At 43.6% G+C, this 24,514-nt stretch overlaps 1 protein-coding gene across 1 annotated transcript in view; it reads right to left on the bottom strand.

Moving 5' to 3' along the window:
- The window catches only part of SLC45A2 (solute carrier family 45 member 2), a 32,487-nt gene extending 12,469 nt beyond the window's left edge, over positions 1-20,018 (bottom strand). Inside the window, 4 exon segments of the mRNA XM_007466838.1 lie at positions 1-321; positions 17,091-17,267; positions 19,647-19,781; positions 19,784-20,018. The exon segment at positions 1-321 is cut by the window's left edge and continues 1 nt beyond it. Coding sequence (XP_007466900.1) covers positions 1-321; positions 17,091-17,267; positions 19,647-19,781; positions 19,784-20,018 — 868 coding nt within the window.
- Between the last annotated feature and the right edge of the window lie 4,496 nt (positions 20,019-24,514).

Genomic DNA, 24,514 nt, shown 5'->3' with positions numbered 1-24,514 from the left:
CAGCAGGATTTTTGTTTTTTTCTCCCTGCAGCGCCAGCTCTGGGTGTACATAACCATTTTTAACTTTCTCAATAGACCCATACTCATACATTCTGTCTGATGACAATGCAAGGTCCTGAGGGGCTTGCTGTGGGGGAATGTCCTTGGCAACATCTCTAAGTGGGGCTTCAGGGATACTGAACAGATGGATAATGAAACACAAAGTGAGCACCGACGAGGAGAAAAAGAACATGACCTGGAATTCTGTGCCCAGCAGTCTTCCCAGTTCCAGGTGGGCCCAGTCGATGGCACCCAAAAGGTAACCCAGGGCACCTCCCAAACCTGCAAAGCAAGCAAGCAAGAGCTGTATTAGCATTATTTAGAAGCATCTTCTCTTTCCATTTCCTTCAGCGGGAAAGCTCCCTGAGGACAGCGTAGGCAGCCTGGCTACGATGGGAGAAGCTAAGACACCTTGGCCAGGAAGCATGGGTTCAAGGCCTGGCTCTAGCATGCACTTGCTGTGACCTTGGACTTCCTCACTTGTCATATGGGGATGATAATAAAAAAGCAACCTAGGGGCTTCCCTGGTGGCGCAGTGGTTGAGAATCTGCCTGCTAATGCAGGAGACACGGGTTTGAGCCCTGGTCTGGGAAGATCCCACATGCCACGGAGCAACTAGGCCCGTGAGCCACAACTACTGAGCCTGCGCGTCTGGAGCCTGTGCTTTGCAACAAGAGAGGCCGCGATAGTGAGAGGCCCGCGCACCGCAATGAAGAGTGGCCCCCGCTTGCCACAACTAGAGAAAGCCCTTGCACAGAAACGAAAACCCAACACAGCAAAAATAAATTAATTAATTAATAAACTCCTACCCCCAACATCTTCTTTAAAAAAAAAAAAAAAAAAAAAAAAAGCAACCTACTGGTAGGGTCACGACTGGAAAATGGACTAGTGCCAGACACGTAGTAAGCGCTTAGTAAATAGTACCACCATCTGAAGTCCTACAGTTTTCTAAACTGCACTCTCAACACTGCTTAAGAGCTAAAATTCCTGGCCCTAAAGGGCTCCAAAGAAAACCAGTTTCTGACTGCAATAAAATATAATTATGTATTGTTGTTGATCTATTAATAAGCTTCTTAGGGTGACACAAGTTTGCAGAGACCTAACAGCCTTAGAATCTGTCTTCTTTCATCTATGAAAAGCTAAAGGGGTGGGTGGAGGGATAAATTAGGCATTTGGGATTAACAGATACACACTACTGTATATAAAATAGATAACAAAGACCTACTGTACAGCACAGGGAACTATATTCAATATCTTGCAATAACTTATAATGAAAAAGGATCTGAAAAAGTATATACACATATATGTATAACTGAATCACTTTGCTGTGCACGTGAAACATTGTAAATCAACTATACTCAGTAAAATAAAATTTAAAAAAAGCTAAAGGTACTGGTTCCCAGTTGACAGCCACAGAAAAATAAAAACAAAAGCTTAAATATGAATTTTTAAAAATCTTATCCTCTCACAGGACCTGGACCTGAAGTCTTTCTGGTGCTTTCTTTACCTGCTTACACCTAAAGACAGTGTGACCTGAGGGAGGAAGGACTTCTCAAAATCGATCCTGCCCTTATGGTCTAATATTTGAAATTCTACCATTAGCGATTCATTCTTTTGGGTTCCTGTTTTAAAAAGCAAGTGCTCCTGGTACGGACAAGACACTGTATGTCTCAGCGCCACAATACTAAGTGCTCCTCAGATGGTCCTCCTGGCAGCAGGCACCAGTGATGACTGAGAACACCGGGCTGCAGCAGGGATGTACCGTGGGGTGGGAGGTTGTCCGGGGAAGTAAGCAGATGAATGCCAAACACACCTTCTACCTACATCACAAACTTTCGTAGGGCTGATCCTCTGGCAAATACCTATACATATCAACCTCCCATCATGCCTTACCAGAGACAAATATCTACCTAGTCAGATCAGCTTTCTGTTTGTTTGTTTTTATTTTTCTCGTGTGAGTGAAGGCTCCATTTTATTTCCCAGATAAAGACAACATCCCCACAAGTCAGAGAATCAAGGAAGAAAACAGAGCTTAAGGAATTCTCTATTTCTAACCCTAAACATTTAAACTTACATAAACTCTGACCCCAGGAACACAGATCTGAACGCCAAATAATATGAATCCCAATTTATCCAGAATGGTGGAAAAATGGATGATTCTGGTGACTACACATTCTGTCTAGTTGCAATTTATCATAGAGGATATTTACAGGTAAACAACTGTTTAACCATTGAATTCCAAAAAGAGGGCATCATTATCATGCCCTGAGTGACAAAGCATTTTAAGGTGGAATTATGGGAAATGGTGGCCAATGGGTGTAATGAAAAAACATGTTCTCTGCCAGCAAGGAATATGTGGCCTAGTTATGGGTGATGTGCATATATATAAACAGATCAGTGGCACATACAGTGACCTGTTTGGACGGTGGGCACTCTGGTAGGCTCCGAGAAGAGAAGGCCCTTGAGGGGTTCACACTGTTGCTGATTCAGAGGGCAGCCCTGGGACATATGGTGCGTCTGGATCGCCATTAGACAATGATGCTCTTTATTCAATCATGGAGATGCCGAGGATGTCAGAGGTCATGTGCTGAGTCAAGCACTCAACCGAAAAGAATGTGCTAAAAACCCAGCACTATTTGAGGGTCTATCTAAAGCAGGGTTTCTCAATCTCAGCACGACTGACATTTGGGGTGGGATAATTCTTTCTTGGAGGCTGTTCTGTGCATTGTAGGATATTTCACAACATGTCTGGCCTCTCCCACTAGATGGCAGTACAACTTCTCCACTGGTTTTGACGACCACAAATGTCTCCTGACATTGCCCAATGTCCCTCACGGGGCTAAATGGGCCCCAGCTGAGAACCCCTGTTCTTAATTAACCCTATGAAAAACTTACACATTCCGTTTTCAAAACTATCATTTGTAACTAGATCAATGGTTGTCATACTGCCATTAAGTTCTCCTATCACGTATGCCTCTTTCCTTCAGACTTATTGTTCCACTGAGCAGAGAAAATAGAGAACAGAAGACCCCTGCCCATTTGAAAGAATTGATGTGTGAAATAAATCCTCCACTGTGCAACAGAATGGTGGCTTTATTTTATGAATACAAATATGTGGATATAAACATGATGGATTTATATTAACTGTTGACTTGAACACTTGAGTCCTACAATTGAAGGGTTTCCTAGTCTAGTTTTGCGTCCACTAGTGTCATGTACTTCCATAAATATTTATTGAGAACTAAATATATATAAAAAAACGCTACTAACTTCTGGGGATATAAACATAAATAAGCCACAGCAGCCCAATCACCTCCTCCTCAGAAGATAGTTACAAGCAGAAGAAGCCGATAAGTAAACAGCTGCTTTAAAAAAAAACTGTAATAAATGCTGTGAGAACTGTAGGCTGGGTACTCAAACAGTAGAGAGGAGCTCTGAAGAGTTTATTTTATTATTACAGAATTCCTCTTAATCAGCAGTGAAGCTCATAAGAGTTCAATATATCAAGGAATCCAAAGATTTTAGAGGTAGAAGGATGTGTGTAGCTCGTCCAGTTGAATTAGATAAGAAAACCGCAGGTTACAGTGGGTAAGTGACAGGAGACCACATAGAAGGAAGGGTTTGTAATTATGCTGATTTCAATTCCCACCTGTGTGTTTTCTAATCATGTGACCTTGGGCACTTCTCTGAAAATGGGGACAGTGACGCCTCCTTGTATGAGTCTTGTGAGGGTTAACATGATAATACGTGTAAAGCACCAGCACATACAGTGGCAGGACGAGGTCCCAAACAAAGTGCCCTGTTGACTTCCTACAGAAACCCTAATCCCAAAGCCTCATCCAGAAGCAGGAGAAGCTGACTGCTGCACAGAGGGTGACGATCTGCCTGGAGCTGGCCGAAAGAACTTTGTCATTCTAGGCCCAGTGACTAGAATTGGGGGCTCATTCTGAGGGCTGAGATCTGGGCTAACCACTGACCTAGTGTGGCCTGTAGCAAGTGTGGTGGAAAAAATATGTATCTCAAACCTGGAAAGAGAACTGTTTAAGAGCCTGATCTTTAAAAATATCGTTATAAAACAGCACTTCTGAGACTTCACAATGTGCACATGAATCACACAGATGTCTTGTTAAAATACAGGTTGTCTTAGTCTGTTCGGGCTGCTATAACAAATATACCATAAACTTGGTGGCTTATAAACACCAGACATGTCTTTCTCACAGTTCTGGGGGCTAGCAAATCCAAGATCAAGGTGCCAGCAGATTTAGCGTCTGGTGAGGACCCACTTCCTCATTGACAGCCATCTTCTCACTGTAATCTCACTTGGCAGATGTGACAAGGGAACGTTCTTGGGCCACTTTTATGAGGGCACTAATTCCGTTCACGAGCCTTCATGACCTAGTCACCTTCTAAAGGCCCCATCTCCTGAGAGCATCACATTAGGCAGGAGGTTTTCAACATATGGATTCTGGGGGGCACAAACATTCAATCTATAGCCAGGTTCTGATTTTAAACATGTAGGTATAGGCTGAGACTCTGCATTCCTTTCACACTCCCCAGTGATACCACAGCTGCCAGTCCAAATATCACTGAGTATTCAGGTGATAGAGCAGTTTGCAAGCAACCTGCTCCACTCTCACCTGATATTCTTGGGAATGAGACTTTATTGTCATAGGATATTTGACCAACAAGCCACAATTGATAAAGCACAATGATGTGCAGTCCTGTAAAACTAAGGGTAATTTGCAGATATTAATAGGTTTCTATGATTTGTAACCTGGTAGAACTTTTACAGAGGAGTTATAGTTTTATTGCCTCGTAGAAGGTTAATCAGATTTGTATCTAACCTAGTATTTTTTTTTTCTTTTGCCAAACACACACACATATACATTTACCCTGCAAGAACCTGGGGAAACTGTTCTTTACATCTTCCCTGTCGGTTCCCTCACTAATCAGTTAAGTAAAACATGCTACAAGTATCTGAAAGTATTCCAATCCTCTCTTCTCTCGGGGAAGGGGGGAAAAATAAGCAAAATGATTTTGCTTGTCCCAAAGCTACTGTGAGACATAACTAAAAGTTAGAACATGCCTTGAAGGAATAGTAGGCCATTGGGGATATTATTTTACTAGGCACCATATTAAAATTCTGTATGGAAACATTTAACTTTTTCTATTCACACCTTCAGGTATGATGAGGGCCAGCGGAAGGCTGTGGGAACTTACTGAATGCTTTACTTTTTACTTCCTCTGCTTAAACTAAGAATTTTATCTTCAAAATAGTGTCCTGAACAAAGCCTAGTCGTCGCAGCTGCAACAGAGGTTAGCATCAACTCCCACGTCTACATCCAGGTTACATTTATCTCTGCTGCCAACACCAGCCTCCCTGGGGCTCCTGGAGTCAATCCCCAGGCTACTGGCCAAATCATAAGCTGGAGCTTCCAAAGGGCACCTGCTGCCACGTTAGATAACCAGCCTTTACGAGGAAGGGCCCACAAGTGGTCCAGCCTTCTTTATAAAGAAGGCTCCTACTTCACAGAGCCAGGCCGTGATGTCAAACTCATACCAGAGCCAACCCCATGAGAGTGAACGGCTCGGCAGACAGATATTGTATTTCATAACTAATGATACAGGTTGAACAATGGTTCCTCCTGGAAGAAGTCCAAGCGTATAGAAATATGTATTATTTTTTCTTTTGGTCACAACTATAATAGGTAAAATAGGAAACTGGGAGCGTTTCAGGGCCAAGGAATCTAAAGAGAGTCTGTCTGAGTCAAACGCGGCACATACCACATGCCTGTAACTGCTTTCCTGCTTCAGGTGTGTGACTGAACAACCTCCACGCTGATGGAGAAAGAGCTCAAGGTGAGAGAGCAAGCAGTGTGCTGCCAGCTTCCATACCTCAGCAGGGTGACAGACGAAAGACCTCCACATTCCCAGGAGGCTCATGAGAGAGTTGTTCTGATTCTTTTCTACGTGCTCAGAAAATAGCAATGAAAGTGTCAGACTAGGCTCCTACCTACACCAAACACATACACACTAAATCCCAGAGAGCTAACATAAGTACCAGTTACTAGGTGTGTATGAGTGTGTGTGTGAGAAAGAGAGACCTTGACCCCATTTGTTTATCAATAGAAACTGATGGAGGACTACTCTCACCAAGAACTGTGCTGGGCACTGGAGATACAGCAATGAACAACACAGACATGACCTGCCCTCCTGGAGGCTGGGTGTACAAGGAAAATCAATCAAAAAGAGAGAAGACACAAGCTGACCTGACACTCCTTTAGATTTACAAGGCAACTCGTCTCTTAAGAGATGTGAGATAATATATTTAAAGTACTGACAATGGTTTCCGTCCACCCACAACTACCCCGGTATTTCCCTGGGCCCTTCCTTCACATTCAAGCTGAGTCAGGATGCCTCATTGCTTGGGGGAAGGACATGAAAGTAGAAAGCAGAGAAACAAGAATGTATCTCCTTGCTTCTGAGTTTCAAAGGCCCTTAGGATCCAAAGGCATAGATGGTAGATTCAGTAGAAAATGTGATTTAAGAACAAGGCTTCCGCTAGGAAGCCGAGGCAGCACAGGCTCAGAAGTGCTTCTCATGCTGGAATCCATCCTACATTCTGCTCAGCCTCACCTACCAGCTCTGCTAGGCCGGATGGATTACTGTGTGATGTGGCCCCTTCTCCAAGAAACCTAGGCCTTGGTCACCGTGACCGTCTGGGGGCAAGAGTGCTGCACATGGCCATTTACCATCAAAATTGGGCAAGAGGGGACCTTGCTCCCCCATGTGGAGCAGCCCTCCCTCCTCCTGCGGACCAGAGTCAAGTGGCCCTGTCTGTGACCCAGGCATGAGAAACAAAGGGGCATCCAGAGATCTTAGGTCAACGGCACCCTTTTTTGTTTGTTTGTTTTTTTGCGGTATGCAGGCCTCTCACTGTTGTGGCCTCTCCCGTTGCGGAGCACAGGCTCCGGACATGCAGGCTCAGCGGCCATGGCTCACGGGCCCAGCCGCTCCGCGGCATGTGGGATCTTCCCGGACCGGGGCACGAACCCGTGTCCCCCGCATCGGCAGGTGGACTCCCAACCACTGCGCCACCAGGGAAGCCCAACGGCACCTTTTTGTGTCACCTGAAGGAAGCTTTGGGAAACAGAACTTCTGAACCCACGGAGCCCAGAGCAGCAGGGCTGGAGACCATGAAGTCACCAGTGGTCCAGGAAACGACAAGAAGCAGAGCTGCCCAGTCCTGCCCTGTGGTCCTGGACCCATGTATTCTACCTACAGCCACACAGCACCTCATAAAGGCCTTTGACCTGAGGGCTAACTGGAGCCAGGAGGGGTGCCCACCCTCTGCTTGGTCCAGTGGGGTGGTAAGGTGTGGGACGTGACTGGCAGACCCAAGCCTGTGTTGCCATCACTGGGGATGACATATGACGTAGACTCCTGTGCGGGTCAGCGCTCCGAGATCCTGAGAGGTGCAGCTGAGGTCTGGGAGTACTGGCAACCACACCCAGGTACACGCTTCTCCTCTGGGGACAAGAGTTCAATGAAAGTAAGTTGCTTGCCGCTCTGCCCCTCAGCCTGGTGTTCGGGCCACCCCTGAGTGGGCTGGAGTGCAGGCCCCATCTCCCTCACACTGAGCTGACCGATGGAGAACCAGGCTGGGAATTCCTCCTTCCCCATCACCTGGCCCCATGGGGATGAGCCTGGGGACAGGCCTTGGGAAGCAGTGGTGGATGACACAGGGTCAGGACAAGCTGCTTGTCTGACCTGGAATGCTCCACGTCCATCCTTGAATGCATTGCTGCTGGACTAAACTGTCAACTGAAAGACAAACACAATGCAAGAGCTGTGAGATGTGTAGGAGCCTTGAGATCCGGCCTGCTGAGCAAGCAGAACAAAGAAATGCTACGCTTCCTTGAAGGCCAGGCGGCTCCAAGCAGTCTGCAATCTGCCTTCACCCTCTAATCTCAAATCTTCCCGCTTCCCCTTTTCCCTTCGCACAAAAGAAGCCCAAATTCTACCCCGAATCAAGATGGTTCTCTAGGAACCATCTTCTTGGGTTGCTGGCTTCTGAATAAAGTCACTCTTTCTTCCCCATCAAAAAATAAATAAAATAATTTTTTAAAATTAAAAAAAAAAAAAAGGCTTCCCAGGGTAGGCCGGGCATTCATGATGGGTGTGCCTATATTGGCGAAATCCCTAAGGCAGTGGTGGCTGTGCTCCTTCCTCCTTGGGCTGAGTTGGGGTGGGAGGATGGGAGGTGGGGAACCTCCTCAGAACCTCCTTCCTCCAGGTAGCTTGGGGGATCCAAGAGCAGAAGGGACCAATACTTTATTTCCTGGGAAGACCCCAGGGGGATATTAAGACCTCAAGAAAGAAACGGCTATGCGGTGGATGGAGATAGATGAGCTTGTGTGTCAGGCTCTGTTCTAGGTGCTTGACATTTACGACTCATACAATCCTCAGAACAACACTTTGAGGAAGGTACTACCACTGATTCTTATTATTAGTGGTAGTTACGTTCTAGAAAGTCTCCACAAGCCCTGAATTCGTGAATAGTAAACTATTGCTCTGAGGGAAATACAGTGTTAAGTTCCATATGAGCCTCTAGTCTCGTTTTCATCAACTGATCAACATATAACCTTGTTTTACGTGTGTTTCTGCTTAAAGATATCTTATTTAATATACAGTTGTTTCATTAACATGGAACCCATGGCTAACAGCACTACAACCCACACCTGAACAAAACTTATTAAACATATTTTCTCCATAAGACATATCACAACGTTCTTGCACTTAGGAATCCGAGACAGTGCTTTCAGCACCACAGTTAGGGCCGCTGTAAATAGTGAAATCACCAAAAAAAAATGCAAAGAAAAAACTTGGCACTAAATATTCCAGTAAAGGGACATCTGTTTACAGTGTGAGAATCAAAACAAGAAGTCAGAGCGTCACCTTGATCAACCACAGCCGGGAACAAGCACATGGGGTGACTCAAAATTTTTCTCCTGCATTCTGCAGATGCCTGCAATGATCTCAAACAAGCTGCAAGTATTGATTTTGACAGCAAAAATAAACTTTAGTGAGCAGATGACTTCACAAATACAGAATCCATGAATAAGGAGGATCAACTGTATTTTTATCTCTATCTTAGAGACAAGGAAATCAGAGCACGGGGAGTTTGCAGGTCACAGAGCTCCCATCATACGGACAGGCGTGGGACAAGCAGAATGGCATTGGTGGGGGAGGGAGCTGAGAATCCCCGGGTTCTGAAGGGGTCCTGCAGACAAGGATGAGAGCGAATGCAACTGTGACCACTTGAGCCTGACCACTGAGACACCGGGGGACCAGGGACAGCCCAGTAAATTCCAGTGTGAACACATGAGGCTAAAACCCAGATCCTCCCTGCCCTGAAACCTTTCTACTCTAAGCTCTCAGAATTTAGAGGCAACCCTTGGGGAAAGGGGTGGGAGAATATTCCAAAGGGACTGACACTAAGTTTTCTCCATCCTGTGCCAATGGGGCTTAACACAGATGCAATTAAATTAAGTCTGGGGTTTGGGATTCACATCCATTTCAGACAGGAAGATTCACCCAACATTTTCCATTACCGAGCATCGGTTATGCTGTAGGCTAAAAAATTTGCAGCAAAGCAATGCCAGAATCATATACTTCTTAATCAAACACATGCACGCAGAGAACTGGGGGAGTGTTTGCCACAGAGGGTAAGAGCACTGAGCATTTTGTGCTCCTGTGAAAGCTGCTGACATGTCTAATGCAATAATGGTTCCCATAAAAGCATTCACCTTACCTCAACATTTTCTAAAGGCAAGTTTCTTGATTTGAGTCTATGAATGACTACTGCTACCCTAATTCAGAGAAGGTTCTTGAAACTTCTCATGTTCTGACGTGACATGTAAAATCTGACTCCTGTTCTTGCTTAAAGATTAGAAATAGTCAAGTCATTAATTGGCCCGATTCTGGAGCCATTTGTGGCTTCTTTAAGTCTGAGTTTTCTTTAAGTCTGCAGAACTAATATTTTAGTTCTGAGTTTTACTGTAAGCTAGTTTTACTGTAAGGTAAATTGTTGAGCACTTTACAAAATGCTTTAACTCCTACTAATGGTGACCAAACAACATGGAGCACCTACGCTAGAGTGAAAAAGCTCAGGTCTAAGTCATGAGCTGAATCAGGCAGCCCTTGTGGACATGGCAGGTCCTCTCGGTACCCCCATCCCAGTCCTTTCTCCAGCAGCCGCTGCGGTGACCAGTTCTAAGCTAGCCTTGGTCCTCTTTGCTCAGGTACCTTGCCTGAGGGAACCCACACTCAGGTGGGGCAGCACCCACACAAGGGAGGTTAAAACCCACGGGAGCACCCTCGGCCGGAGCCAACACATTCATCTCCCTGACTTGATCCTCCCAGCTGGAGAGTTCTGAGATGCACTTCATAAGGCTCCTTGGAGGGTCCTGGTGAGACAGAGGCAGCCACTGAGAGCAAAGGCCAACTCTGTAATGCTTCCTGTATTGGCCTGTTCCATTCCCCCCGTTCTCTCACTCTCAGTCTCTCGAATCCTTTCCCCAATAAGCTATGTGCATACAGACCTTCTCTGGGGCTCAGCTTTGAGGTGAATCCAAACAAAAGCATGACCCAGGCCTTTGGTTGGCTGGCTGGCTGGCTGGTTGGCTTCTGCCCCTAGTCTAGTCTACCGCTACTCAGCTCTGTGACCTTGGGTTAGTCACTTACCTCTTGGCAACACAGCTTCCTCATAGGTAAAATGAGGATGTTAAAATAGAATATTGGTCTCATCAATATTTCTTCAGCATATTCCCAGAACTATTCTAAGCCCTGGTGATACAGCAACAAACAGGAAAGATAATATTCCTGTCTTCAGAGAGCTTATATGTTGGCTATGGAGGCAGACAATAAACAACAAACAAATGAACAAATAATATATTATCAGGTAATCAGGAACATATCACTGAGGAGGGGCTATGCGACCAGATTGTAACAAAGAGTGAAAGCAAACCTAGCTGGCCAATTGGTATCTGGGGAAAGATTTCTGGCAGAAAAGGCAGTCAGGGAAAAATGCCCTCAGGGGCTCCCTTCTCTAACCTGCCTTTGAGATTCTTTGAGAGGTAGGTGCTGAAATGGGAAAAGAAATGGCAGTTTGGAGACGTTAACCGTTTTGCCCTAAGTTATTCACGTCACCCTCAAAGCTAAAGTTCCTGTATCCTGGCTTCTGCTCTGCCCACATCCTTTCCAAGCTGCCTGAGTGAGGCGATATGAAAGTTCACCAGGGGCAGAAACTTCAAAGGGAACCCAGCTGATGAAAGAAATCCACTCATGCAGCAATGAGTCCTAAAGGAGAAAAAACTGACTCTAACATGAAACGTGGCTTCTTTCCACCTGTATAGGTTTGGTCAAAGGGGCCCATATCTGAAATTTATTTTTAGGACTCGTTTTGTTAGTTCTTAATTATTTCTAATCTGAGCATTTGTTTCACTAGCATTTTAATGCATACTTTGAAGTATTAAAGAAACAGAAAAATCAAAAGAGGCTGAGCCTAAGAAGTTACCCATTCTTCCAAAGATGTACATGGGGCAAGTTTCTCACTGAGTCGTTATATACAAATAAAACTTTCACAGGTCCGGTGGGAATGGAGGAAATCTAATACATATAAACATTTGGTGCTGAATCCTTTTAAATGGTTCCTTGCTCTGGACCTGGGACCACTTGCCAGGATATTAATAACTAGCATTGTGTAGAGATTCACACCGCTGTGAAGAAACAAAAGTTCAGAAATACTACAGCGACTCAGCAGAGGAGGAGCCAGGATGTGACCTGGGATGGCCTTTACCAGCATGTCTGGCCCCAGCCTCCTCTGGTGGGATGGAGCCCGCTGCTAAGGAGAGTAAGGCCTTGGGTTAACCTAGCAACACAGGCTTGGTTAGAAGCATTCTGACACAAAGGGAGGAATCTCCTTCTGGTGAGTGTGGGTTCCACAGCCTCAGAGGCACCCAAAGGTGAAGGCATGGGGTGAAGGGATGAGGGCGGATCCACTAAACACAGCATATCTACCACATTCGCCAGGGATGGAGGGCAGACAGAGTTACCCTTAAACATAAGAGACAGAAGAAGCTGGAGGACTAAAATGTCCTTCTGGAAGCCAGTAGGTAGGGTCTTTTCTTAAAAAAAAAAAAAAAAAAAAAAATTTGGATGTTTGCTAGAGGCCTTTAATTTGGAACTTAGTTCTTTTGCATGTTTGTCAATTGTAGATGTGTTAAAATGGGAAAAAATACCATGATATTAAAAAATCCCTGAGATTTATATATGTTCATATTTAGGCTTCTGAAAGGAAGATAAATCATTTTAGGAAAGGATGTTCATGTTCTGAAACTTGCTTGTAAAACCCTGATCTCATTTTACATTTATATTAAAACATTTTAACAATGGTGGCTGGCTGATTACTTGATTAATTATACTCCTATAGCCCCATAGGCAGCTCTTGTGGGGTTTTTTTTTAAAAAAAAAAAAAAAAAAAAAATCAGAAATATGCCAGAAAATATTTTGGCAGTGAACCCTTTGACACTTACTCACAAAGCATTTGGAATTGTTGGGCCTGGACTACAGCTCTGAAATAAATAAAAAAGAATTTCAATTTACTCAAATGATTGGATTCCTCAGGTAAATGATATCTTGCTGATGATGAAAATCAAAATGGGCCCTAAAACTGAACATGACTTTATTATAAAATGCTTGTTTCAAGCAGAATGTTATAGCCATCTCTTTGCCAAGTTCATGTAAATTCGGGAGGTCTGGCAATGTATGCAAAGACTAATTGCACTGTTCATTATTTTTCTCTCCATTTTTTAATGTGGTCTACCATTCAGAGCAAGGACACCACAGTGGGGTCACACATCCATGTTTAACTCAACAGAATTCAACTATTCACACTTTGAAAAGAGGGAGAGAGAGAGAGCAAGAAAGATAAAAAGAACATTTTAAATAATATGGGTTGTCCTATCTGCTATTCTGTTAATTGAGTCCACGTCCAGAAGTAAACACTAAAGAGGAGATGAATCTGCAGATATATTTACCTGTATCCATCACTATGCAGATCTATATACATAAAACAAGGTATACTGTATTTTATAAATGATCTGAGAGGTGTTTACAAATAATGTGGACTCTCTGTGATTATCACTTAAGCAGGAACTTTAGAATCTAAACTTTAAATAAGGTGAGACTTACTGTTTTATAGGAGGAAGATATTTTAAGTTGTTTTTTTCTAGTAGAGGAAAGAACTTGCTTTGAGCCATCCGCACACCCTCGGGGGTCCCCCTATAGCCAGAGACAGTTGACTGAGGTCCAGAGTTCATGTTGGTCAAGAGACAAAGCAAGGTAACTAAATGAGCATATTCATCTGATTGCTGCGATTTGTAAAACTGCCCCGAAATACAAGCAGGGTTATAAAACCTAGAGTCTCTTTTTAAATAGCTAACACTTCTGGGTGTCTGCTAATGGCAAGGCAATGAGTTGGAAGCCATGGGAGTTTGCAGGTGAATCTGCATGTTTTTACAAATCTCGTAGTTTACAAATCTTGTAGAAGAGATGGATACATCCACAGTGAGTTATAATTCAGGAGAGAATGTGAATATAACAAATGTGATCAGGTAAAACTGTGAATATGAGTATAACTTTAAAATGCAATTACCTCTTCATTATTCACTAAGAGATTGGGATTTGGGAGCTCTGGCTGTCACTTTCTTACAATAGTCTTGGTCTTTAATTGTTCTCATGAGGCTAATACTCAATTATGTTTGTATTCTCTGTGGTAGCTACTAGTTTGGGCCTATTCAGTATTAATAATTCCTCCTGGCTAACAGAACCCCAATTTGATTCAGGGATATGCTCCCCAACCCCCAAAATACCCTCTCTTTTTTCCAACCTCCCAGGCCCCTGGGTGCTCACGTGACCTAATTCTGCCCCATGAGAAACAAGCAGACGTCTGTGGGGTTCTAGGAAAGCTTTTGTTTTCTTCATTAAAAGACATATGTTGAAGCCCTAACCCCCATAGTGACCACATTTGGAGACAGGGCCTTTAAGAAGATAATTAAGGTAAAATGAGGTCATAAGAGTGGGGCCTTAATCCATAGGACTGGGGTCCTGATAAGAGAAAGAAGAGGTACCAGGAGTGCACGCACAGAGGAAAGGCCGTGTGAGACCACAGTGAGCAGATGGCCAGGAGCGAGCCAAGAAAAGAGATCTCACCAGAAACCAACCCTCCTGGAACCTTGATCTTGGCCTTCCAGCCTCTAGAACCGTGAGAACATAATTTCTGTACTTTAAGCCCCCCAGTCTGTGGTGTTCAGTTATGGCAGCCCAAGCAGACCACATAGGCCACAAGGGAAGTAAAATTCAGGATATGTGTATGGTGAACTGTAACCTCCACTGTCTCTTCCTGCTGGAATTATCCATTTCAGTGATACCTGATGAACTTTTGTGCTTTGATTATGCTGTGGGTGGAGCCTCTGACCAAATTAGAAATTGAGTTTGCCTGCAATTTGGAAGAGAATTGTGGGGCCTTCTCTCTAGGAAGTGGGTAGAAGAAAGTTTCTAAGCAGCTTTGATTTCCAAAGCGAGAAGAGGGGGAAGGGAATTTCAGTGTGAGTAAAGCCCCAGAAGCTGGAAAGGAAAGGGCAGTCCCCTTGGTTTGTTCCATTAATATTCACTTTGAGCACCTACAATATGCCAAGCAGTGGTGGCGGTACAGGGATACAGTGAGTAAAACAGTCCTGGATTCTGCCCCTGGGAACATGCTGGGAAACTGCTCAGAGCACAGAGGATGTGGCGGGAGTAATGGGAAACAAAGCTTGAAGGGTAGGGTGGGAACAGATTGTGGGGAGTTTGAACCCTGTCCAGGAATTTGATCTTGATTCAGTAGACAAATGGGGAGTGACGAAATAAAATTCATATTTTATGGCAAGACGAGAAAAATTTAAACATAAAATGTTCTCTCTGCCCATTTGGGCCTCCATCCTCCCCCTTAGTGTGCATAGTGCATCTGTATTATACATTAACCAGACCACTGTATGAGACACAGGAATACTTGCTCAATAAGGAGCAATTTTCTCCTGGCACCAGCAAGGTAACCCCTTAGGAAATAACATTCCTTTCTTAATCCTGTAAGTGGTCACGATGACCCACTACTCACCTTGTATGTGCAGATCTGGACTATGTAAACTGTCAATATGTCATTTGATGTATAATCCTTTGTCTCAAATCTAACTGTGTTTTGACCTCTAATGGCAGGAACAGTTTTAGAGCTCCTCTGAGAGACTGTCTCCTGGTTTGTAATCTTCGGGTTGGCTTGACTAAAATTCTCTATTTCTTTCTTAGACTGACTGTCGATTAATTCATAATTTGTCAACAGGAGCCACTGCAGGTCATTGAACAGGAAAGTGCCCTGGTCATAGCTGTCTTTTAGGAATATGAAGCTGGAAGCTACGTGTTGTTTCAGTTGGAATAGGAAGAAATTAGAGACTGGAAAATCAGTTAAAGGATAAGTACAAAAGATACGGTGAAAGCCTAAACCCAGGTCACATTTGCTGAGACCACTATACGCTAATATCAGTAGAAAACTTCAAGACATTTTATCGAACTCAATAGAAATACTACCATGCATTAACCTTGGAAAAGTTCCCAAAATCCAGGGCTCAGTCTTCTAACACAGAGGCAGCAAAGCAGAGATTGTTTGGCCAAGACTAACACTGATGTAAGCCGGGAAGGAGTGGCCATATTGCCCAAAGTACTTAGAGCAATAAGACTGTCAATGTGTCAGGTTCAAAAGCCAAGAAGTCTCCCATGATGTTGTTGTAATTAATTTGCAGATTATGATAAAGCGGCAGGAACTGTGGGATTTCAGTTAGGAAGATGCAGTTTGAATCTCTATTCTGGGACCTTCTAGCTATAGACAGGGGGCTCGGGGGCCCCACAGATGGGCTGGACTCTTGCTCTCTGTCTGCCCTGGAGCACAGAGGAAATACCCTCTGCTGGGCAGCCCCATCCTTCCAGGGCTCACCAACCAAATATTTGCTCTAACAACAAATTACTGAGCCAACGGCTTCCGTGCAGGTGCCGCTCTGGGCTGCGGAGACACAAACTGGACAAAACTCAAGATTTTGCTTCTCATGGGACCTACCTGGCCGTGGGAGGAGACAGAATACGTCAAAACATAAAATATATTGGCCGGGCGATGAAGACAATCAAATAGAGTCCCGACGAGTAGACACAGAAATGCTCCCAGGCCAGGATCATGCTGTCATCTTGTGCATGACACCCCAGTCCTAGAAAAGTCCTAACTGGAGCTCTATAAATTCATGCTGAACATCAGTAGCATTGCTCTAAATCAAGGACCCAACAGCAACCAAAGGAAGCCGGCAATGGCCCCAAGAAATGGAGAGAGCCCCCCGTGTCCTCCTGGCATGGCCTTTTCCAAACCAGGAGGTTGAGGAAATGCCAACTCTTTATACAACTAAGAAACCTCTAGGACTTGGGGCTTTTTATTTGCTTGGTTTGTTTTTAAATGTGATTCTTGGGATACTTCCCACAGAATCATCTGGGGCAGTCATTAAAAATGCAAATTTCTAGGCCTCACCTCAAACCTACTGAATCAAAATAACTGGAGGAGGGGCCCAAGAAGTTGCATTTTTAACAAGCTCCTAAGTAATGCTGATGCTACATATTACTGATTCAAAAATAAAACAAAACAAAAAATAAAGTCAAGTCTACAAGGCCTCTTTTCATTTTAGTTGTAAAGGTCTCCACAAATGGCTCTTCAGAAAGCTCTTGTATAAACTTCCTTTGCAAAAACTCCACAGCCTGGTCACAAGAGAAATGCACTGGAGGACAGAGCCCGCGTGATGGGAGCAGTCCATCAATGGATCCATTCATTGAAAAAGTCTGAGTGCTGAGACACTGGATGGCTTCAGTGGAAGGGCCTCCCTATCTGGGGAGCTGAAGGATAGACTTTCTGGACTATTCCCTACCTGTGAAGAGGGCATGGTAGTGGAGGCCCCTCTCCTTATCTTGATGGGTGCAGACATCAAATAAGTAGGCTTTGATAGGCCCATCAATGAAGTCAGCAGCAAAATCAAAGAGAACCACACCTATCATGGTGACGCTGATGGCCCAAATCAGCTTCCTCCTTGGGTCAGCAATCAAAGCTAAAAGAGAAACAAACATTGGTCTCCTAAATCCTGGTTTAGAATGATCCGCGTTTCTATTTCCACCCAAACTTCCTGTCATCAAATTATTTCCCTTTACTTTCATTTTGCTTTGCTTTTCCAAATAAGAAATAGCTCCATTATTTTTTCAAGTTTTAAAAATGATGCAGTGAATGTCCAGAAAAGGCAGCTCTCTAGAGACAGAAAGTGGACTGAGCAGCTGCCTAGGACTGTCAGGGAGAAGGAAATGGGGAGTGACTGCTAACGGTTACCAGGTTTCTTTCTGGTCGGGGGGGACGAAAGTGTTGTGTAATTAGATAGTGATGGTGGTTATACAACCTTGAGAACATATGAAAGAGCACTGAGTTGTACACTTTTAGATGGTGATTTTTATGGTATGTGAATCATCTCTTTAAATAAAGCTGTTTAAAAAATTATACATGCTCATTGTAAACCATTCCAACCATATAGAAAAGCTGGGGAGATGCTTCTAGATCCCAGCCCCTAGATCTGGTCATCCTTCAGACACCCCTTTATGCACTACTGTAGAGAGGTGTGCACCTGTGCCCTTATGCAGTGCGTCTCAAACTTCAGCGTGCTTAACCACCACTTGGACGACTTGTTTAAACAGATTGTTGGGCTCCACCTTCTGTGAGTCTCCTGTGATTCATCAGTAGGTGGGAGGTGGGGCCTCCAACAGCCCCCCACTGAGGCTGATGCTGCAGGCTGCCCCCAGGGACCGGTTCTGTGGATGACAATTTTTCCACGACGGGGAGTGCGGGGTGGAGACAGTTCAGGCGGTAATGCCAGCGATGGGGAGGGATGGTTTGGGGGGTCATGTGAGCCACAGGGAGTGGCAGATGAAGCCTCGCTCGCTGGCCCCCCTGCTCACCTCCTGCTGTGCAGCCCGGTTCCCGACAGGCCATGGACCAGTACCGGTTCGTGGCCCGGGGGTTGGGGATGGGATCGTGTTCTACATGAGGATTTCAGGTGATGAAGAGCAACTTCACAGTGTTAACAGCTAAATAATATTCATCCTATGGAATACACTGACTCACTCACAACTATTTCCCTTGCTTTCAGTTTATTTTTTAAACCTAATATGTAATATATGCACCTGTTTTTTTAACATCTTTATTGGAGTATAACTGCTTAACAGTGTTGTGTTAGTTTCTGCTGTATAACAAAATGAATCAGCTATATGCATATGTATAACCCCATATCCCCTCCCTCTTATGTCTCCCTCCCACTCTCCCTATCCCACCCCTCTAGGTGGTCGCAAAGCACCAAGCTGATCTCCCTGTATGTACCTGTTTTTAAAAATACAGTAAAAAAATAAGTGAAAAATAAGCCTACCCTCCCCCTCTCACCCCAGCCCTTTAGTACTCCTTCCCTATTGGCAACAACTCTTTTCAGGTTTTTTTGTAATTTCTTCCAGAAATACCCTACATTTATAGATTTATGCCCTCTTTTAAATATATACAGATGATAACTGATTATCCTGTCTCATTATCATCCATTCTGCTAGCCTGAGAGTTAATGCTCAAAAAATGTGTGCTGGGCTTCCCTGGTGGCGCAGTGGTTGAGAGTCCGCCTGCCGATGCAGGGGACACAGGTTCGTGCTCCGGTCTGGGAAGATCCCATGTGCCGCGGAGAGGCTGGGCCCGTGAGCCATGGCCCCTGAGCCTGCGCGTCCGGAGCCTGTTCTCCGCAACGGGAGAGGCCACAACAGTGAGAGGCCCGCGTACCGCAAAAAAAAAAAAAAGTGTGCTATTTTTAAGTTTAACGATTCTTTTCTCAATGCAATATGTACTACCACCAATTACTGACTAATTGGTGGTGGCTGATTAATGGCTAGAAAAAGTGCTCACCATCAGGTTTATGTCCACAATTTACAGTGCAAAAATGTCCCCTTGAGCTACCAGGCTGATGCCCTGTACCTATTAAAAGACTCCACAGAAAGCTATGAACATAATTAACTCTCATCTGGACACAAAGTTACATTTATGGTAAAAATTTATGGAGCCATTTGGCAGCTGGTTAATTTGAGAAAGTACTAAATAAGGTATAATGGGCACAAAAAAAAACCCCATAATTGATAAACATGTAAAAATATGTAATTTAATAAAATAGGTAAAAATATAATCCTATTTTCAAATTCTCACAATGGAAAAATAATGTATCCTGATGTTTCTAAAAGTAAAGGTGCCTAAGCACAGAATTTGGATCACTCAAAGGTGGAAACTCAATGTAATTTAGGAGAGAGAATCAGTTTTAACCAATTTCTGACTGTGGCGTAAAGAAATCTCCATTCTCCTTTCAGCGAGCTGCATAACAGGACCCTTCTCCCAGCCTGCCCACCTTGTGCTGCCCACTGACCTGATACGATAGCGTCCCCGTTAAGGTACATAGCCATGCCCAGGAGCATCACGACGCCCAGCGTGAGGATGTAGGGTCTCCGCCGTCCCCACGGCCCGGCAGAGTGGTCGCTGGCCAGTCCCACCATGGGCTGCGGACAGGGCTCAGGAGCCACACCATGCTGTAGAGACTCCTGGGCAGGCCCACGCTGAGCAGGACTGGGGTCACGTAGGCCGCCTCCACCGCATAGCAAAACTCCCGGCCGAACATGGCCATGCTGTGCATGACCAGGCTCCCTGTGGGTCTTTTGGGCGGCTCCACAGAGCCAAAGGGGCCCTCCTCAGCGAGGAATTTGTAGGTGTGGATGCCAGGCTGCCCACTGCTGTCGCCCATGGCCACTGGGTGAGGAACCTGCCTGCGAGCCCACCACCTCTTGCGTGGCCCTGGGGTTTGCGCTCCCAGCTGGATTTGAGGTGCAGCCCAGCTGAGCGGCCAACAGAGACGGTCAGGCTGGGGGAGGGGCTCAAATTCTTTCATGCCTCTAAGATCACAAGTTATGATGAGAAGGGGGGTGGGGCCTGGAAAGCATGATGGAGATTAGCTGCTGTGAGCCCTCTGGTTCCTTAGAATGTTTTTCTAAAAGAGTCTTCCTTTGTACTGTTCTCTCTGCCTCTCTCTCTCTCTCTCTCTCTCTCTCTCTCTCTCTCTCACACACACACACACAAAATCTATGACACACAATCACACATAGCTTTGAGACAATAAAGCCCTATAATCCAGATGTTAAGTATGAATGAGTCGATATCTTTTTTCTAAACTTTTTCTAGGTATAAATATTCTGTCCTCTCCTGAACACAAGTTTTCTACACACACACATATAGTCAATCAACTAGATTTAAAACAGTGGGAGGTTGCCCCTTCCCCTAAATCACTAGCTCTCTCACAGCACTGTGATAGTTTCCTTCATTGCACTTAACACACTTCAGATAGTTCGTGTTTATTCTCCTTCTCCTATGTTGGTCTTTGATCCCCTTATGAGCAGTGATCTGGTCTGTTTTGCTCATTATGGCATCTAGCATGATACCTGGCACCTAGTAGGTCCTCAATAAACATTTGCTAAAGGAATTATAGAATGAATAAAGTGTAAACACAACATTTTGTAATGCCAGTCAATTGCCTGTTTGCTCAGATCCGTTCTCTCCCCCTCATACTATGCTCTATACCATAAGGGACTACATTTCCCAGGTTCCCTTGCTCTCTGGCTTCTAGGTAGATTTGTCCAATCAGAGGCACTGGTGGGAAGACTGGGAGCAGGGGAAAGGAAGAAATCAGCATACTTCCTCCCCTCTCTTTCTCCATCCTGAGATGTCTCTGGCAGTGGCTGCATCTCCATTGTGGGTCCAGCTGCCAACCTTAGCTTCTGGGTCCCTATAACCCTACCTTTCCCATTGATCCTGCAGCTATGGGAGTGGTCTTGGCTTCCTGGGGTTGCTCGTATCTGAGTTGCCTCACTGTCCCCTGGGCTTCTCATCTCTTCTATCACCAATGTAATTCTCCATAATAAATTTCCTCTGTTTTAAAGACTTCGAGTGGGTCATATTTTCCTTGTTGGACCTTGATTCAAATGAAAATTTGAGTGGCAAGGGAAACATGATCTCATAGGAAAGGCCCTAAAAATGGTTTAACAGCAAGACTTGGAGTCAAAATATTAAAGCTTAAATTCTGGCTCTGCCTCCTTCTACCTGTATTTCCCTAGGCAAATCACTTAAAGTGGTATTTCCCAAACTGTGTGCCAAGGTGCCCCAGGGCACCACGGTGAACTCAAAGGGGTATCTCAGGAGATTTAAAAATTTAAAGAGAGTAAACTGAAAGAAACTCAACATCTTTCAGATACTACATGAAGTAAGAATGAAATAGTTCATTCTCACAACATAAGACTGTACTACAATCCTTTCAATGACTTTACATTTTTGTGAGGCTGGGTTTTCCACAGCCATGATATAAAGCAAGTATTGTGGGACTTCCCTGGTGGCACTGTGGTTAAGAATCCGCCTGCCAATGCAGGGGACACGGGTTCGATCCCTGGTCCGGGAAGATCCCGCATGCCGCGGAGCAACTAGGCCTGTGCACCACAACTACTGAGCCTGTGCTCTAGAGCCCGCAAGCCACAACTACTGAAGCCCACATGCCTAGAACCCATGCTCCATAACAAGAGAAACCGCCTCAATGAGAAGCCCGCGCACCGCAACGAAGAGTAGTCCCCACTCACCACAGCTAAAGAAAGCCCACACACAGCAATGAAGACCCAACGTAGCCAAAAGAAAAAAAAAAAGCAAGTACTGTATGAATATCAACGTGGAACAGAAAATGAGGGTAGTGACATCCAATCTGATTCCAAGGCACGAGAAGCTGCAGTGTCCAACAGGTGCCTATGACCCATTAGTGACTAAAAATGAAATAAGGAGGGAGATCAAGATGGTGGAGTAGGAGGATATGGAGCTTAACTCCCCGCACAAACACATCAGAAATACATCTACATGTGGAACAATGCTCACAGAAAAGCAAATGGAAACTGGCAGAAGATCTTCCATACAACCAAACCTGCAAGAAAGATCTCCACATAACCAGGTAGAATGAAAAAAAAAAAAAAAAAAAAAGGACAAAAAGGCACCAGAAAGGAGAGAGAAAGAATTCCTCAGACAAGGAAAAACTAAAAGAGTTAAGTAATACTAAACCTACCCTAAAAGAAATATTGGAAGGTCTTCTCTAAATAGAAAAGAAGCAAGTATCTATAGGAAAGACAAATATATCAAAGGATTGAAGATCATTTTAAAAAGCCAGTATATAGATTAAAAAGTTTTTTTTAATTCTGTAAAAGCAATTATAACTACAATGAACAGCAAAAGGATAAACACAAAGATGTAAAATAGGACATCAAAATCGTAAAATGCGGGGGAGCGGAGTAAAAAACTGTAGATCTTTTAGAATGTGTTTGCATTTGCATGACTATCAGTTTAAAGCAAGCAGATATAGTTATGGGTCAATATACTTGAACTCCAGGGTAACCACCGATCAAAAACATAAAATTGATGCACAAAACCAAAAAGAAAGGAACTCAAGCATACTACAAAAGAAAACCATCAAACCACAAAAGGAGAAATAAAAAGAAATGAAGAATTCCAAAATCAATCGGAAAACAAGGTTTAAAATGGCAATAAGTACATACCTATCAATAATTACTTTAAATGCCAATGAACTAAATGCTCTGATCAAAAGACAGAGTGGCAGACTAGATTAAAAAAAACAAAAGCCCACCATGTGCTGCCTGCAAGAGACTCACTTCAGGAAGAAAGACACAGACTGAAAATGAGGGCACAGAAAAAGATATTTCATGCAAATGGAAACGACAAGAAAGTGGGTAGCGACATTCCTATCAGACAAAATAGACTTTAAAACAAAGGCCATAAAGACAAAGGACATTATATTATGATACAGGGATCAATACAAGAAGAGGATATTATACTCATTAGCATATATACACCCAGTATAGGAGCATCTAAATATATAAAACAAATACCAACAGACATAAAGGGAGAAATTGACAGTAATACAATAATAGTAAGAGACTTTAACACCTCACTGACATCAAGAAACAGATCATCCAGACAGAAAATTAATAAGGCAACAGAGGTCTTAAATGACACAATAGACTAGTTGGGCTTAATATAGAAAAAAAAACCAGAATACACATTCTTTTCAAGCACACATGAAACATTCTCTAGGGTAGGTCACAAAACACGCCTCAGCAAATTTAAGAGAACAGAAATTATTTCAAGCATCTTTTCTGACCACAACAGTATGAAACTAGAGATCAACCACTGAAAGAAAAATGAGAAAAGCATGATTACATGGAGACTACACAATATGCTACTAAAAAGCCAATGAGTCAACAATGAAATCGAAGAAGAAATGAGAAAGTATCTCGAAACAAATGAAAATGACAACACAACCTCACAAAATCTATGGGATGCAGCAAAAGCAACTCTAAGAGGGAAGTTAACAGAGATACAGTCCTTTCTCAAGAAACAAGAAAAATCTCAAATAAGCAACCTAACCTACCACCTAAAAGAATTAGAAAAAGAAGAACAAACAAAACCTAAAGTCAGCAGAAGGAAGGAAACAATAAAGAACAGAGAGGAAATAAATAAAATAGAGATTTAGAAAACAATAGAAAAAAACCAATTAAACCTAGAGGTGGTTCTTTGAAAGGGTAAACAAAATCGACAAACCAAGAAAAGAGAGAGGACCCAAATAAAATAAGAAATGAAAGAAGAGAAATTATAACTGATACTACAGAAATACAAAAAATCATAAGAGAATACTATGAACAGTTACATGCCAACAAATTGGACAACCTAGAAGAAATGGACAAGTTTCTAGAAACATACAGCCTACCAAAACTGAGCAAGAAGAAACAGATAATTTGAACATCACTAGAAGTAAAATAGAACCTATAATTAAAAAACAAACAAACAAACACAACTCCCTGCAAATAAAAATCTAGGACTGGACAGCTTCACTGGGAAATTCTACCAAACATACAAATAAGAACTTACACCTAACCTTCTCAAACTACTCCCCAAAATTAAAAAGGAAGGAACATTCCCAAAATCATTCCAGGTAGTCACCATCACCCTGATACCAAAACCAGACAAAGACACTACCAAAAAAGAAAATTACAGGACAATACCTTTGATAAATATAGATGCAAAAATCCTCAATGAATATTGGCAAACCGAATCCAACAATACATAAAAAGGATCATACACTACAATCAAGTTGGATTCATTCCAGGGCTGCAAAGATGGTTCAACAAACACAAATCAATG

This window comes from Lipotes vexillifer, unplaced genomic scaffold, assembly GCF_000442215.2.
Source record: "Lipotes vexillifer unplaced genomic scaffold, Lipotes_vexillifer_v1.1 scaffold647, whole genome shotgun sequence".
NCBI lineage: Eukaryota > Metazoa > Chordata > Mammalia > Artiodactyla > Lipotidae > Lipotes > Lipotes vexillifer.
Note: the sequence above shows the minus strand (reverse complement) of the source record. Positions and strands in the feature narration are given on the sequence as shown.